Here is an 18,664-nt window from a genome sequence, read left to right as displayed (position 1 = left end):
AATGCGTCACAATGACCGTAAATGTAGACAACAGTAGTAGGCCTACAGTACTAGAAAAACGATTGTAGTATGGATTACACTTAGTGACTCGAGTCGACTAGTAAGAATCTGTTTTCCGAGTACCAAAACTATACAATTCACCCCTTATGAGGATGAAATATGTTTTCAACTAGAATTATCGCTTCGAAACGTTTTTCCTACAATGGATCTCCGAAACTTCGATTGGCTATATCACAGCGCGAAAACATGTAGAATGAGATACGCTTGTCCATAGAAACGACATTTTTGTGCAGCGACATTGTTACGAAGCGCCATAGTTATAGGTAAGGTTATACCTTCTTCGTATATTGGCAGTTTCGTCACGCAGGTTATAAAAGCTATCAATTATAACCCAGGGGCGGGCAGGCTCTCCCCCTTGATGTGGATAAATGAGCTAATTGGCGGGCTGGATTACTGGAGGCAAAGTTTTCGATGACGCGACGCGACGTCACGTATTCATTTATACTCGATGAGCATTGAGCACATATGACCTCAACTAGTGCAGCTTACACCTCCTGGCCATGCCATTGGTGACATTGAACAGTGAATTTTGCATTTGCAACTAAGTCGGATAGATATTGCCGTGTATTATTAAATTAAATAGAAGGCGAAGAAGGTCCAGCAATTTTTAAACATTATTATTATTCGCGACTCAGTTTGCCGTGGTCGCCGCCTACGGTGATTTTAATATTTATTGGATATAAGTACAAAAGCAATTGTTTCTTTAATACAGGTAGTATCTTCTAATCATTGTATGTGGTGCAGTGTGGTGTACCAAATATTGCAATTTTATATGTTATTGTTAGATGAAGGGGATTATAGCTCTAAAAAGATAATAAAACATGTTTTAAGCAAGGACCTTTACTTTAAAATAAGCGCTTTAAATTCATTTTCATTTTATATACATTCCTACTAATAATGTTGTAGCGACAGTGAAAATGTGCTCCTGAAATACATGTTTCTCATTGCTGTCGCGATATAACAGTAGTCATTCGCCATGTGTTCAGCGAAATTGCCGTTTGCGGCGTTTGCGTGGAACGCCAACATTCGAAGATGCAAATTCTGCTCATAGTATAACCAATATAAAGCGTGGATGGGAACGCAATTTTACTGGTGTCCTTAATCGCGCAGAGAACTCAAGTCTGACGGCTCTCTAAGGTTATGATACTACTACTACAGACTATATCATGGTGGTTGATTCTTGTTAGGAAAATGTAATCTTGTCATCGTTAAATAGCCTTTTAAACTAAGTCCAAACAGTGCACTTTGTTTATACCATAGTCAACCATACAATCGGCTTCCTTTAGTCTACTGATAATGTCTAAAAGTTTTCAATTCGTCTCTGTTTATCGGTTCATGCTAGCTTGCTCTTCGTGGGAAAGCTTTATAGGGGGGCAAAGGCAACCGATTACGAATAGAATATAATATCAAACCGTGCTACTCTTTCTTGTCAATGGATTTTCTAGCAAACAAAGCATTAAACGTGCTTTTCCGAGATTCCTTTAACGCCCGTGATAATAACCCTCGACATATACAAATGTCGTAAATGCCATATATCAAGGCTTCTTTGACACCTAGACGGCTTACCCTGATATTCCTGCAAAATCAGTGCCCTAACTACAAAAACGTGCCTGATCCTACCTTTTCTGTGCTTACTGCCACATCCAAACTGATCCCTCGGCTACTGAACGTGAATTTGCGTGAAGCCGTGTCTCTAACTGTCTATGGATGTTGTAATAATTAAATTTCTAACAGTCATACAGCGATCCTGCTACGGGTGCCGGCTTCGTCGTGAGTAGCAAATTTCTAGCATTCTCATCGCTGTTTCCATAGGAGCACTTAAAAAATTTACCACCGATTTTCCATTAAATTAACCTATTTTATTTCGTTATAAAATCTATGATAGCGACGCAACTTGAAAGAAAAATGATAAATCAATACAATTATAATTTTTGAAGAAAGCTGTGCTGTTCATATAAATAGAAATATCATTGTAGCATTATCGAAAAACGACGATAGGTCAAAATTAGTAGATGGCTTTATCAAAGTTGTAAAACTCGTATCGTTTTGTGCTGTACAAGCTACATTATGCGATAGCAACTATGGTGTCGAGCTTCTCGTTGTAAACTCTTGCGCGAAAGGTCGAAGCATTTTTTTACGAAACAGCGTTAGATTAAAATTCTGAGGTAGTTCTTTCACTGTTGTTCCGGTGCCGAGCACCGACGAGATTTCGAAAGTATTGAAATCATCACGGCAACGCCAACCCGCCAAATGAAGCAAGAGTGACCGTGGATAATGAGCGGCGGTGTTTCTTGTTCTTCTGAATACCATCAAAATTATTGTAGTGCACATGTGTTGAAATGTCTCCGTCTCCTTCCCACGCGAATTCCTTTCATACCGGCAGATCGTACAATGTACATATCTCATGCCTGTTCTAGCCGCCTCATAGAAACTATACGATTCGGCCGTTTCGCTGGGACTCTTGCAAGGCGTGAAACCGGACGGTACCGGTCTGTAGTATTGGAATGCCTGGAAGGTTACGTTGACGAGATCGTTGCGTCTTTGTCCAGTATGCGGGACTGGTAATTGTTAAGACTTCTGCTGGGCCAGATTTAGACCCGTTGTAATTTCGTTAATAGAGTCAGTGCTGAGCCTTTGTTGAGCTGATAGATTCTTGAACTTGTGCGTTACAAGCTTTATCTTGGTGTCGTTGTGCTTGAAGAATTTCACTGTAGTAATATTTCACTGCCCTTTGTGATGCGTGTCACTAGTGCGACCGTCTCAACACGTCCGTGGACTAGTAGGCATCTTGCGTTGGATCCTGCTAGAGCTACGTTTGTGTGTGTGTGCGTGTGTCTCCATCCGTGCTCTTGTGCAGCAGATCAGTTGCGCGTGTCGGTAAACCAATGGGTGGTTCGTTCTCAGCGTTTAGTCTAGACTGGCATGTGTGTGAAAAAGATGGATTTATGCCTCTTGTGGTATCTTTTCGCTTTCCCGTTTTTGAAAACCGCAACATAACGTGGTTTCGATCTTTTCCTCTTCTTCTTCTTGGTTTTCGTGCTCGCGGGTCCCATGTAGGTGAAGTATTTTTGGTCCGCGTCATATTCTTCCTTGAATAAGCAGCATTCATCGGTGTAGTGTTTCTAAATTAGAAAAATTCATCATCACTAATGCTGCATGTTTTGGGTCATCTCAACAGCGCATAACGTCCTATCAACTTCGTACACTACAGTCGTAGCATACTTTTCATATAAAAAGGTTACTCACCGACGCGTACAGTGCTTTCTTCCTTGGCTTCATGCCGAGATATCTGTTGTTACTTCTAAATTTAATGGAGACGTATCCGTTTCTTGGCGAGTCGAACTTGAGATGTGCTGAAATAAGAAATTTCATTCATGAGACTGCACATGCACTTAGATAAACTTGTACGATGTAGAGCAAGCTGTTGTAGATTAAACTTGTTTCATTTTAACCGAACTGAGGGTTGCGTGTGGCTTTATATGTTATGTTCCCTTTTTTTGTACAGTCATGATTTTTTAAATATGAAGGATGAGACTGATGTATGCCGAAGTTAAGCCGCTCCTGTAAACTGCAAGTTGGCCCCATGATCCGCTCGCACGCAGCCATATATATCATGAACCCGCAGTGATAAACAGGGCGTTGCTGGTATGATTCGCTACTTAGCAAACCAATGCAGGTTGTTTTCTGGGTTTTCTCAGTTTAGGGTGCGTGCCTCGGGCTCAATTAGTTTGACTGATATTTCAATGGAGTGATCATTTGAAGATAATATCGAACATTAAGATTTACCATCGGGCGCGGCTGAATAAAGCATGCGGGTAATGTAGTGTTCCAGTCTACCTAATACCTTACTAATACTAATACATTAAATCAACACTTCGTGCGTTGCATTTTCTTTCATGTCCTTTTTCGGCGGTATTTGTTCCGAAACAATCTCATGATTTCGCCGTTTAGGACCACCTGTCTCCTCTATCGCATGAAAGATGGGAGTTGGAGATGGGCACGGGCAGTTAATTACGGCACTGAGTAGACGTGCAATCTACAGTACATATTTATTCGTCGTAACCTTCGCAACAGCATTACGTAATTCGCGGATCTCGACAATTGCTAGAACGTGTCTCAACGGTATGTTTGTTGTTGCGTTTAGGCGCGAAGCAAATCAAATCAAATTAAGGTAATATATCAATTCGAAAACGTATTCGAATTCCATTACAAAGCTGTCTTCATTCCTGTATTCCAGATGCGTACTATATCTGACTGTTTCGATACTATTTGCGCTATTTTGGGTGCACCTGTGATTTGCTCCTAATTACAACTCTCGGGCGTGGGAAAACGGAACGAATAATTTTGATTCAATAAATCCCCTAAATCCGAATTTCATTGCAAGAATGGTACTCGAGACGAATCTGGCTGCAGCTCAAAAGCTGCCTTTGGATCAAGTCGAATGCAGGTGGTTGCTTTCATTTTCGGCAACAACGATTTGCGGTATACGTGCCCTAAATCTCAATAAACCCGAATCGGATAATATTGCGCGTTATTGTTTCTTCAATCAAGGAGAACGGTACCCGTAAAAATCTTCCCTATATGAATTTTGGCGTTGTATCATCCGTGTGTACTAGTTTCTTGAATCTCGTGATTACCAATCGCGTGCTTGGCCCGCTTAGTGAGGATTTAAACATATTATAACCCTATTTACTCTCGTATCATAGCAACTACCAGCAATATGATAACACGCGATGTGTGTATCGCCATACCAAATGAAATACCTGCATTGAGTTGGATGCGAAACAAGGTACGCCAATTGACTGTAACGGTTGTATAGAAGCCGAATGGTCGAGGTGATAATAAATAGTCTATACTCGAGCTATTAGTATGGTCCTTGGTGTAGCTAATGGCCGCACTTCAGTCTCCGCTGTGATCTATTAGTATGACCACTAATCCAGTAATTACACAATCCTTATCGTTTTCATCGTGATACGATCATTTATTTTTCCGCCGACATAAGCTGACTACCTCGCCCCTGGCTTGTGAGTATAGTGGCTGGATTGAGTCTATCGAAGCATTGTGCACAGCGGAGCTTTTCTATAATTTATTTACTACCGCGATCCGCGATTCGTTGTGATCTTATCGATACCGGAGAGGCATTGTTTGGATGAAGACTGCTTATCGCTGACAACTCAATCGTTTAGTGTCACATGCGACAGCGAACATCATGACAGAACTGTTTATTGTGACGAGCTGCACTTGTTATGTCATACATTTGACTTATTCGATACATTTGCGCATAATCGCGCGTATTACGTCAAATAACAAATGTCCGCTCGTAGTTATCAGCACATCGAAACATCAAAACCAGATACTCACTGTTTGGGTCATTGCCGTCTTTCGTAGCGATGACTCTGCCCTTTTTGTTAACCGCCAGGTATACCCCCATCTTATTGTTGTACAGTTTCTTCGGGTTCCTGTGGCTTATCAAATTCTCGATGCCCCGCTTGCTTACTCGCCGCGAGGAATGCGTCCGGCGCGTGCCGTTGGTCAAATGCGAGGTCGAGTTTGAAGAAAATTTCGCCGACCGATGCTTCGAACTTATCGGCGACGCGTCACAATACGTCGCGAGTATTATAAATAGTATCGCTAACACTGTGAACCGTGTCGACATTCGATGTGCAACGCAGGAAGTCCGTTTGCTACCCGTCGATTCTGCAGTGTTCGTTGAAGAGATGTTAGCGCCGCAGATATTTTTTTGTTGTATCGTGCAACCTTTGCAATACCTCCCGGCCCGGCGCGAAAGTAAATTTCGCACCGTCGAGTCCGTTGCATAAATACCGTCTGATGGAAGTTGTTTTAATAGGGTTTTATGTGCCGTTACTCCCTCGCTCGGCAAGCTCCCGAAAACGGAAACCTGCCGCGACTTGGCCGGCTTCGTCGAAGAACACGTTTTAATCCCCATCGCTACCCCGCGCTGAGCTACTGTCGGACTTGCATTCGAAGAATGTTCGGTTAATATGGCAGGATTCTTGATAATATCTTTAGCAGCGTGGCTACATCCCGCATCGGTGGAACCCCTCCGTGGGTTCGTCGACATATTTGTCGTCATCAATGTAATAGTATTCTCGCGTGGCGTTGCCAAAGTCTCCGTCCGATGTGGACACTTTACCAAGACACTTGTCGACATTAAATATATATCAGTATTGTTCTGAAAATTTGAAAAAGTCATCAAAACATGATACAAAATCGCGTTTATCAGTACATCATGCCGACGCGAATGGTGGAGATGCTCTCAAGTTGAGGGTAGCAGCCGCTGTCTTCATCCTAATTTCATGACTATAAGCCGAGTCCTTAACCGAGCGGTGAAACGATTAATCGCCTCACGATAAAAAAATGGCCTAAAATGATTGCATACCCGCACCTAAACTCTGTATGCATAAAAATAGCCAAACATATAAAATAAAGTATCAGCACCACACAACGACCGTAACATTATAGCAACAAGGCGAAGTACGCCATTTTCGATTTTGCTCGTATATGCCGACCGCTTTCATAATAAGCATAGAAGAAAAATTTCTATCGGATACGAGATAACGCATGGCGCCCCAACCAAACTCATTATTTTCTACGTTCGACTGTTTTGTTATCTATGTCACGGTGTGGTCTCGAGCCGGTCGCTATATTCATCTGAAACCGAGCAGTCGTATGATCAGACGCTCGTTATTTCCTCCTTTTTATACTCGCACATCTTTTCCCTCTTTTTTCTTATTGGGAATTGGAAAAACTGTATAGATTGCAATCCCTCCAGATTTCGTGTATCTACGAGACTTAACGAGAGTTTCACTTCAGTGACAACAATTATCATTGATATCAAAAATATATGAGAGTCGGAATCGGAGAGATAGTTGGTCGTTCGGGTCGTTAGATCGCGTTCTGGCCGATTCAAACGCTCTATTCTCGCTCAAACGCGAGGCTGCGACCGACGAATGGATTATATGATTATATCCACACAATACATTGGCCCATATATATTATTTCGTAGCCATTTTACACATTCGCATGTAGTAGCCGACGGATATACAGATAAATTTCTATAATCGGATGCAGATTAGTTGTATGTTAGAGGTGTTACTATTTATCATCTCTTTCTCATTTGCTCGTTATCACGTCAGCTATATACCAACTTTGCTTACTACACTGCGTCTGTCTTTCGTGGAAAAGGCAGGATAAGAATGAATCCTACGCTCAAGCTATTTGAATATCCACTTTCTGACTCATAACATGTAGGCAGACATTATGCAGTTTGAGAAAATACATAACTTTCATATGTAACGAATATATCACTCCCGAAATCGGACTTTTCAACCGCAACGCGACTGATATCTAATAAATATCTATATTTTGAGACATCAGAGTCATACATATATACTTTCTTGATGATAATCGTAACTTTATTTATTTGTTTGACCCGCGGTTAAAAAGGTGAGTTTCGAATCGCGCGATCTGTCTATCACTACCCGTTCTGGCAAGCTTGTGCGCGATAGCGCAAGGATAACTATTTTCTAGTGCTATCCACATGCCCCATAATGATTCGCGGTATGGATTTTCTTTTCTATAGCTCCTATTTTCCGCGACATTGCACCGCATGACTTACGGCGGAATATTCTCTATCTTGTGTGTCCGTCAATTATTTGATGGCGGCGAGTTTCATAATCCATTCTCTATATATCTCATTTATTCGTTGCCGAAATCAGCGCGTGAATGAACAGAATAGCCGTGTTGTTTCGACGACACGAGGAATATCTACAATGATATAGCACTGAACAGTGAACAATAACGCTTTTGAAGATTCTAATTAATGAATTATCTGCAGTAAACAACCTTCCACTACTGAAGATCGCTAATCTATGGTACAAGTGATTCACGATACACCAAAAGCCACTTTTACTTCAATTTCAATGGGACAGTCCCTTTTGTGCGCGTGCTTTGCAGGTAGTTCTAGCGCCTCCGCGTAATTCTAGCGTGGCATTTGATATAGGTATTGTAATTCAGATAAATCAACACATGACAATCGCCAACGTAAAAAGCGTACCATTTATGATTCGGTATCCATATCCTATAATTACAGGAAACGTCGCTTTCCTTGATTAGAGAAAATCGATTTATATTGTGCTGAAATATTAATTTTAACCGGGTTCTTTCAAATCCATGCTAATCCGGAATTGAGTGCAATATTTAGGGCAAATGCTATGACCAATCTTTATTGCTTACTCAAAACTTGTGACTTTCTTCTTTTTTCAATTTGAAAAAAAAATCAAGCGAGCAAGCGCCGATTATCGGCCAGTGTTTGCGTGACACCGTTTCTATATGGATGGGCACATCCCATTAAAATGTATGGACGGCGAAGATGAAATGGAATTGTGGCTTTGCGGTAGTTAAGTGAAGTGAGGTTTATGGAATATCTTCTAAAAACCTTTCAGAGCACCTAATATCAACTTTACTGGTGGTGGTTATCGAGTCGAATTGCATGATAAGCGGGTGTACATAATTTCATCGTTTGATTATCAAGACCTTTCTCATACGGAACAAGTATTAAATCAACAATTTAAATTATGACACTCATGCTCAATTGCCAGAAATAATTTTATTTTCAGCAATTCCCGAAATTCAATGAAATCGGCGGAATATAGATGCAAATCTTTTCACAGTCTGCATACACATCAGATTTATTTTTCATAATCCCACCTTTAACTAATCCAGACTCGGCCCTTACCTGGTCAGAGACGAGACACCTTTTCGAATCAAAATCCATTTTCTCCTTGATTTTACCACCTAGTACAAATGTTTCACGCTATTTTCCAAGTGGACATCAACACAGCCATTTTCGCTCTTATCGTTATACATGTCTTGTGTCCGTAAATACATGTTTCTAATATAATAGGCATGTGCCACCACGCGTTTATATCACACCGTCGACGCCATTGGTTCCAACTCAATTCGTGCCCTTCAATTTTTGAATTTTAATTGATGGGACTAAATTAATATATATATTATGAGACATCAACAGGACTAATTATAATTCAACACCGCGTGAAGTTTGCTGCTGCTAAGAAAATAAATTCGATCACATTCGAGTCAAGCATGTTGCAGCAGGAGATGAATCGCATCTAATTTATTCGAAACAATGGCAAGCCCCAAGCCAAGATAGCGTTTTTGATGAAAATCGCTTTTGTCACGAGTCTATAGCGTACCGAAGTATCCCCTGACTTTACCGTAAAGTGTATTTATTGACGCCCAAATGTGCGGCTGAAAGTTTATTTGCTATTTGGTGAGCCAGTGCTTAGTGTATTTGCAATCTGACGGTAAAACAGCCGTTCTCACGTGGAACCAATGCATATAAAAGAGGAACGAAGCAGACTACATGCGGCATTGCATATCCTCATAACATCCTCATACTAATCTATACACCCGCAAACCCGCATCACTGCGTTTTTGCACCCCTCTGTCGTTTCCCTAGTCAGCAAATTTACCTACATAAATCTGCGCGCCGGCCTATGAGTATATTTTGCGGTACATTTGAAGCCATTAAATGAATCACCGGTGCATGATGCTTCTCCAATCTCACTCATGTATACCGGGACGCTGCGATTGTAATCTTTCGACATGTTTGTTATGACAACCGTCTTACAAGTTTGAACAAATGTGAACAAATGTTTGTCACGAAAATGCTGCTGCCTGCAGTAAATATTCGTACCTGTATTCAAATTTCCCTGTCCTGTTCAAAAGTCAAAGAGACAAAAGTCGTAATCGCTTGTAGCTTGTATCTCTTCACCCACAACGAATCGATTCTAAAAAAGTATTTCTTAACGTACATTCATAGCCTTCTCGCGTGCTGGCGTGCTGGACTGCGAACTTGAAACTCTGTGTATGACACAAACTCAAAAAGGTGCTTATTATCTCGGCGATGAGAAGCGAAACGACCTACACGAAGACTACAATATAAAAAATACGAAAACGAAGGTGTTTCATCAGGAATCGATATGATTTATCGTTACTAGTCAAAAGGCTACTTCGGTCTACTAAAACTCGTTAAGCTGCTGAGCCTAGCTTCTGAGCTGGATTTAATTCTCTTAATGGAGGCTGGGATTTTGCATGGGTATGGTTAATATGTGTTTACAAGAAGGTCATCACCCCACCTCTACCATATCATCTTATAACGCAGGATTGCTCAAGGGAGGTTTCTGCATTAATTAGACAGCATAGTGTGTACGGCTATTCATCAAATTCGTTTTCTCTGCCTAAATGTAATTATAGGCGTGTTTAGTTTAGCGAATTTTATTTTCACGCGGGCGCTCATTTTATGTTAATTATTCGAGAGGAAATATATGTACAATAGCCAGAAGTTACTATCTCCATCTCCGCGACGTACGTTTACGTATATATACGGTTATGTTCAAACGAAACCGAGAATTTGATAGTTCATGGAACCTCTATGTTTGAAAGCTACGGGTTTCATTCCAAAATCATCGTTTGATTACCATGTACATTGCTTGATAACGACTAAGGATTTATCCTTCGTGAATAACCGTGTACTTCATTCGCTGATATGATGCCATACTACAAGTCTTGAGAATTGTCAGTCGCACGTCACAATCTGGCATTGGTATTTTTATCTGTGGTATTATACTTCTTTTTTTATCTTCATTTCGATATTTGCTGATTTTGTGAACACGATAACACGACTTTCACCCAATCAATTATCTCAGATGACCGAATTGAATATCAACGAACTATTTCGCATTGCCCCTTGATTGCAAACGCGATTCGAAAGATCGCATTCCCCATCTGGATTCACGATACATACATAGCATCAGCTTGTTTCGTAAGTGCTATTTTCATTTTTCTGTATTTTAGATATATGTCTAGCTTCGAATCGCGTTAGATCATATACTCACATCAGCAAGATATGACATCGCCCTTTCCCGAAAACTGTCAGAAAGCGTTTCTTCACTTGATTGATGGCACGATTAAAGCATGCGAAAGCCCTCAAAGTATTTTGTTGCGTCCGGGCGGAGCTGGTTTATAGAATTTACAGCAGGCTTTCTCGGTTTGTAATGAGAGTGATGAAGAGGGAACGACGCAATGAAGTTACGAAGCCGCAAACAACAGACGCTAAATTTCCAGCCGTTCGCACATTGTAAAAACTTATGTCATAAGTATTTTCTTTTCTTCGCCTTCATCAAACACAGATTATGCATATCGCCGCGTATTTATATGCGCAAGATTAAAGGCCGTGACGCTGCAGTACTTCTAGTGTTCTAAAGAAATGCATGCTGAATGCTGATGTGACCTGCTTGGTAAAACACCGATATTCTAAGTACTTTCCTTCCTCCGACAGTGATACAGGGTAACTGTTGCGTGCGGACTCCTCGAGATAATTAGCGAATTTGCGGCAACTAACTCCCGCATCCTCCTGACTAGACACAGCTCAATGTCATCTACTGTATCTTTAAGATTTTACTTCTTCATAGCAACCGTGCCAAAAGAACGTATCCTTTTTTTCTTTGTGAATCTCTTTGCATAGCTGTCTATATATATTATATACCCCGCAACCTTTCTTTAGCATTCCGTTCACGTCCCATATATACACATGCCTTATTTTCGTCAACGCTCAATTATTCCCTGTAATAAATATCGGTCAATTGTCTCCGTTTTGATTATATCATGTATTCGGTTGGAAATCGTTGTTGATTTCCAATGCTAACATAATAATGAAAGTCAGAGAGGAGTGTGGTTTTCAATTTGAAAATATTGAATCCGTTTATTTCTGCTACTAGTGCAAGATCAATCGATGACACTAACACAAAGCATTTGTTCAGACTATTTTTTATCGCCGTCTGTTGATGAGATCCCAGCATATATCGCATAAAGTAATTCGAACCTCAAAAGTGTTGTTAGTTGTTAGTGACTCATGGAGAAGATAATGTGCTCTGCATGATTGAGCTAATAGCATTTGCCGCCTGATTTTAAGCATAATATCTATAAATATGCTACCGGGGTTCATCGTTTCTAAGTATTCGCCTTTATACCTAGCACATCTATTGCGTTTATATTTGTTATAATGCGCGCCCTCTGTGTCCCGTTCCGTGTAACGGATTCGGAATTTCGCGTGCGACAGTTTTCACTCCAGCTCACAGTCAATATTTTTATCGGAAACTATAAATGAATATTTATTGCGTGACGGAAGACACTTCAGAGTGATTACCGCGGTGTTGACCAGTTAATGCTAAAATGCTATGCATCTCATATGTGCGAAGGCGAAACTGTTCTGTCGCGCAGCATATAAACCTCTTTGTAAGAGACATTACCGGCAGATTTACAAATGTTATTTTTGTAACGGAGATATATCGCAATAAAGCCAACGGCCCTCCGTCTATACGTTGATATATCATGAAGTAACTGCATTGGGTAAGGGTAAGCTACCGATATGCCGGTGTCATCACAGATCGCATTATCGTCGTCACGTATCCGGTTACTGGCGCGTGCTCTTAAAAGTGGTAGGCGTATAATTGCTTTCTATCTGCCATAATCTAATCTAATCGTCTATTCGCTGATTCTGAGGTATGCTTTAGATATGGCCAACGTCCGCAACACACCGCCAATGACGCTCTAGCTAGATTTATAATACGGGCGATTATTTGGTGACTTTACGCGCAAGTATTCCAGCTCCAATGCATAAGTTGTAATTCGAAATCAGTTGGATAAGAAGACACAGTGACTGTGGAAGATATTTGTTGATTACAATAACGCCACAAACGAGGTTGCAAAAGGATAGAACGCCTGAAATATCTGCAAAACAATGATTTAAAGTAAAATTTCGCGTTGGGCTTTTTTATACTTTCTGGATCGCATATACAGTCTCATTTTGGGAGTCAAACAAAATCAGGAGATTTCTTTTAAATCGTTTTATTTCATGCTCAAGTTACATTATCTGAAAGAGGGCCCAAGATGCAATATGCACTTCAGCTACACAAATCTTGTTAACTCTGGAAGAATTCATATCGGGCCGTGTCTGGTTTACGATTTCGAACTCCTGGAAGTCAGAAGAATAGTTTCTCCTATCCCTTCTCTGCAGCAGCATTCCTTCTATTCTATATTTGAACGAATCCAACAAAATATTGTCGACAATCGTGTAATTAATTAGAAATAAATGGGACGAAGTTTTACGTTTGATAAAGACTGACAGAAATAGACGGGCGATCAATTAACATATCGGCCTTTCATCTTGTTGAATCTGCGGTCTTCGCATATTTCTCAACACTTATGAACACCGAGGCCCACCGTCGGGCGTGCGAAATAAATAACCCAATTTTCAAACCGGTAATTCTGTCTATGATATAATTTTATATCAAGGAATATGCGTTGCTGCTGCTTCGGTCGCGTCTATGTTGCGTTGGCGACTGCGTCCGCTTTTTGTACCTTGCAACAGGCTCGGCAGAACTAGATGCTCGAAAAATTTATTTACAAACATTAATCCTATTTCAATGTTCAGTTTCTCTGCTGCATCAGTACATAACAGCGCGGCATAGCCCACATTTAAGAGATATCGCAAAGAGAAGCTTGATGTGACTACCTTTCTTGCGGAATCAATGAAAGGCAGTCCTGTTACTGCCTCAGTGCAGTTGCGCCAATCATGCGGTTTCTTGAGGAGCTATTAAGAAATTATGTAATGATCATAATTTCAAAATTGTACTGGTAATAATCCCTTTTCATGACGTCAGAAGGACGATCAAACACCTAAAATATCGCCTACACCTCTCCATTCATTAGAGGTGACGCTATATCATTATGGTATGTTGTTAAATTTCTGTAACCCATAAATATGAATTGAAATATGCTTTAATGGAGTGTACGCGGAATAGGACGCTTTACAAGTATATTTAAATATTTCCCAGAAGATTGCCGTTTGTCTATGTTCTATTGGAATCACCAGGCTTCCCACCGCCGCTCCCCATTTATTAAAAATTAAGCAGACTTGAAATTGACTGTCTGAGTAGTGATCTGCGGGATAGTATTCCGAAATAATATGTGAAAATGATTGTAATGTATATACACCTTATTATATTATATAATTATGCATCGAATAGATAATGCCACTGCTGGGATGTATGTTGCTGTAAACGGGATCAACGTGAATAAACCAATTTCAATATCACGCTCACTTATTATTATAAACATTATTAACATGCTATTAATTCGAATAATTTTGTGATTTCGCCCCAACGCTCATATCCGTTGAAAAATTGTTATTTCGAATGCGATATACGCGTAAACCTTCCAAAACTTTCTTTTCGGTGCGTTAGAATTTTTCGACTTTCCTCACACATCCAGACATCCGCTTGCTTTCGCAAATCTTACGCACACCGCCGTCGCAGCGGCGTGTGTAACATGGCTACGACAATCGAAATCATAATTAAACCTTTGATGATGAGCGACTTAATGAAAACATAGTGCAACCCTTTTTTACTAAACGCCCGTGTGATTATCTACGCTTTTAATCCACTCATGGCGCTAATTACACTGTATGAATAAATCGCGTAATTAGTTCTTGCGCACTCAGCGGTGTGCGAGTGGAGGATTTTATTTTGAAATAGCGCCGTTTCGGTTTCATTTGCGGCGGAGAGTTTCAATCTCTGCTGGTGCTGTTGGTCTGGTGACGCCAGTAATCCAGCATCGCGCTGCTAGAACATCATCTCGAAAGCGAGTTACTTTGGTCTTGGCGCCACGTTTAGTGAAGCCAATGATACCTACATTGACCTGTCATACAGACACCAAGATCATATTTTCTGCCAAATGTAGCGAAAGACAGAAACACATTTTTATATGGAGAACAATCCATGCAAAACGCTCATACATTGTTCGGTTTTGGATAGGGAGCGATCGACACGACCTTTTAGATGACATCTGATATGATCATTTGATTGGCATCACAAGTTGGCACGATTCATGCTAACCAGAATCCATGCAATCAGGAATGCCGGTAAATCAAACTACAGGCCAGTTTTGCGTGCCGCGCTAGTACACGACCGAGCGTCAAGCGACGTTTGGAAAACGCGAGTATCCTTCGTGAAACGGGGGTCTGTTTCAGATGTTTTAATCGTTCCCACCGGACTACATGTTGGTGTCGTTTGCTGCACAATCCGTTGTAAAACTTAAGAACTGATCTAACGAGCCCACGCCTTCTTAGGCGTGTTAGAATTCACACCCGTTGGTCGTTGAAAACTGGCAATTAAAATTCGCATATATATATCTATATCACGCCCCTGGTATGACTATGGTACGTGGTGGTTGTAATCGATTTCATATATCCCATATCACATTCCAAGTCATTTGTAATGTAATATAAATTCAGTAAGCCTCGAACTACGAGAATCGTCAATAGACTCTGGCGCATTGCATCCCCAGTGCTATTTCGCCTTGCCCGTCCACGGGATTGACCTTTATACGGCCATTTATCTTGATCCTAGCGTCCCTCTCAAAGTTTTATCTCATTTCAACCCAAAATCGTCAATAGAAAGTGATATGCTCGCCAAACGCGACCGTGACTAGTAGGATTGCGCATGACTTCTGCTCAGGTATTGATTCGTCAGTAATGAAACCGAATGACCCTCCAATGGCGATCGCCATGATGTAAAAGAACATTTGGTTGCGAAATATCTATAACATCTTATGAACACTCGTTACGATTCGTGGCATTGATTGGCTATTTCAAGTCTATTTACAATCGCTACATTCTACCTGCATTCAAAATTCGATAAGACATCGCGTTTTCCGCGCTTTTGTATCTCCGGGGTGCTCCCGGCCCGGCGACACTTCCGTCTAAATCTCCTTGGTTTTATGTCAGCATGAAATCTCATTCGCGATATTCGTGTCAATCTCGCACACATCGCAGAATCTAGAGCTTTGGGAATAGCGTGGATTTTCCCTGTACAACTCGTTTGAACTTCTCAAGATAAAATTGGATTAGCAGAATACACACCGTCCCGACACTATTGCTGACACAGCTCAAGCGGCCCGTGTTGTGGTGTGCTTTGTCATTGTATTCATTGCCTAATGAGCTTATGATAACAATAACCTTGTAATTCAAACGGAACTTCTCAACTCTGCATGGATAAGGAAGTAAACATCATAGGAGTTTTGGCTCATATGATTTGATTCTACGGTGTCGAATGGGCTTAAAATACGATCCCTGTACATCATCCATTACGTGCATGGATTGCGGATTCGCATTTGCGAAATGCAAAATGCGACAATCGTGAACATTGAACATACTCAAACTCAGAAGCGATGTATAAATGACCGAGCAACTTAAATATAACTCCACAAAATATACTTATTTTGCTACTGGAAACTGTTACGGGATGTCGGTTTGATCACTATTCTCTCTCTAGTAAAACTCCTGCGGCAATCAGCATGGAAAGTATTGAATTCGAACTTCGGCTTTCCTGTCGAACCGACTATAATATAATATTCGTTTTACCATAACTCCGTCCTGACACTACTGTACTCGGCATACCTGCCACCACCTGTCCATTGCGTTAGGATTCTGTAAATCACATTTGCAACGATTATCAATAGGATTCCACATGGTCATGGTCACACACTCAAACTCATTCCATAATTTATACTTCGAACTAATTTCCGTCAACTGCCTGGTAACGCACGGCCTATACCTGTTATTATCAACGTCGGTATATGGCACATGACCGCCGCGCATATACCGAGTCCGCGAATACCATTTACTCTTGCATCACATTGGTATAATGATTGGATTATCTTCCGCATCACGATTTTCGCTTTTTTGTATCTCCGAACTCTGGTAAGCAACCTTGCAGCCGTCTTCAGCGCTTTTCTGCACAGCACTACAAGCCTGACCATTTGAACTCAAACGCTTCATCGCATACAATGCCAAATATGTTACTTATGAAAATTCTGTTCTTTAAAAACTCGTGTGCAAATGTATCAAACGACTAAATCTGCTAGAAGAAACTCACTCGAAATCGTTTCGTGCGGGCTATATAACCTGATCGAAAGTAACTCGCTTTGATCAATGGTCCGAAATTAATGAACAGGGTCGTTAAATCATTGCAGTTACACGGCTAATAACGGTTGTGTCATATTTCCTGAAACTCAACACCGATATTGTTTCCCACGCAGGTTATTGGATGCGCGGCTGCGCGCGCATGGTGTTGTTTGCTGTCAACGCTCCAGTGTATAGGTCACTGCTCCTATGTTTGGCTCCACTTGCTTTCTAGTTGTAAATATCCGAAACGACCCCTTGCCGATAAGAAATAGTGCCACCAGGTCGCGGCAATCTAAAACGTAAAAGATGTTTCGCCGCGTGATATGTAGGTTACGAAATAACTCCTCATATCACTACGGGTTGAAAGTTTAAAAGCCGAACCTCATGATTTCACTCGCGCTTGCGCTGCTGCGGTATGATCAGCAATTTTTCTTGAGACTTACGACATAGTCTTTCGAAGGGTGAATTTAATTGATTCTGACGCCTGATGCACAGTGCGCGTATATATCATGTGTCCTCCTTTAGACATGTTCGTCGTAGATCGAATGTCACGAATCAAGTCACCATGTGTTCATTATTATCAAAGTAATCGAACTAATGTTTCCACTTTACGGGACACGTCCCCGATTCGGTCGGGATTTGTGATTATCCGGGTCCAAGGTCTAAGAGCCACGCGCTGACGGATTTCCCGGACATCATATACCCCGGTGCTGAAAGTCGAAACTTGGCTGTAGCTGGCTGTCAATCAAAAGTGATAATCTCGGCGTCACATAGTGGGTCTTTGAGTCATTTCTATCGGATTTTCTATTTTTATAATTGCGTACGCCTGTGCTTCGTTATTTTTATATACTGTCCAGCAAATGGGGTCATGTGACCGCTATTCTGTTCGGAACAATAGCTACAATAATTCCATTACGATTGGAAATTTGAATAATTTATTTCATTGAAAGGGAATAAATCATAACGCGCGTCTCTGTGAGACGACAGGTCAGTCGATAGACAGTGATTTGCTTTTTGTTGCGTCGGCTACCTGTTGAGCTATACACCTGCGGTTTGAAGTGTCGGCGTACTGCAGTGTACGCATCGATCACCAGCGGCCCAGCCAAGTGAAAAGAGGATATCCCGTTACTAACACTGGATAAACCCGCTGCCATTTTCGGCAAATTAATATTCGATAATGACTGTTTTGGACCTCTGCACTACGGAATTGTATGCTGGTATTTGCCGTGTACCGTACACGTGAACCGCTCAATATCGGTTAAGCGCCGAATATTTCATTTTAGTCTTTCACAAACTGTCATTTTCTAATTCCAGATTTGCATCCGCTCATTCAACCCCACGAATTTCCCACGTTTAGCTGATCTGGGTGCAGATGTTGGCTGACGGCGACGTCTGTCTGTAAATATGTCTTTCCGCTTCAATAATCACATCGCCTTGTGTTAAACTTGAACTTATTCCGAATTTGCTGTGATTATCTTCTGTTGAAACACGCTTACACACATGCACATGCAACCCTCTTTTTACTTTCTCCTAACA

General features: G+C 41.1%; 2 protein-coding genes across 2 annotated transcripts in view; one reads left to right on the top strand and one right to left on the bottom strand.

Annotated features, from left to right (window-relative positions):
• The window catches only part of LOC145433625 (protein FAM227B-like), an 86,501-nt gene that overhangs the window by 23,569 nt on the left and 44,268 nt on the right, over nucleotides 1–18,664 (top strand). The gene's annotated exons all lie outside the window — the stretch shown is intronic.
• Nucleotides 1,898–17,007, bottom strand: LOC145433626 (uncharacterized). The gene is made up of 3 exons (XM_080310773.1): nucleotides 5,422–17,007; nucleotides 3,307–3,413; nucleotides 1,898–3,182 (listed from the first exon to the last, which is right to left on the bottom strand). Exons 1-3 carry the CDS (start codon nucleotides 6,272–6,274, stop codon nucleotides 2,973–2,975), a joined length of 1,170 nt encoding a protein of 389 aa, XP_080166899.1. The 5' UTR covers nucleotides 6,275–17,007; the 3' UTR covers nucleotides 1,898–2,972.

Source organism: Botryllus schlosseri, chromosome 2, assembly GCF_051294905.1.
Source record: "Botryllus schlosseri isolate E-star chromosome 2, Bs_hap1, whole genome shotgun sequence".
Lineage (NCBI taxonomy): Eukaryota > Metazoa > Chordata > Ascidiacea > Stolidobranchia > Styelidae > Botryllus > Botryllus schlosseri.
This window is presented reverse-complemented; position numbering and strand designations above follow the sequence as displayed.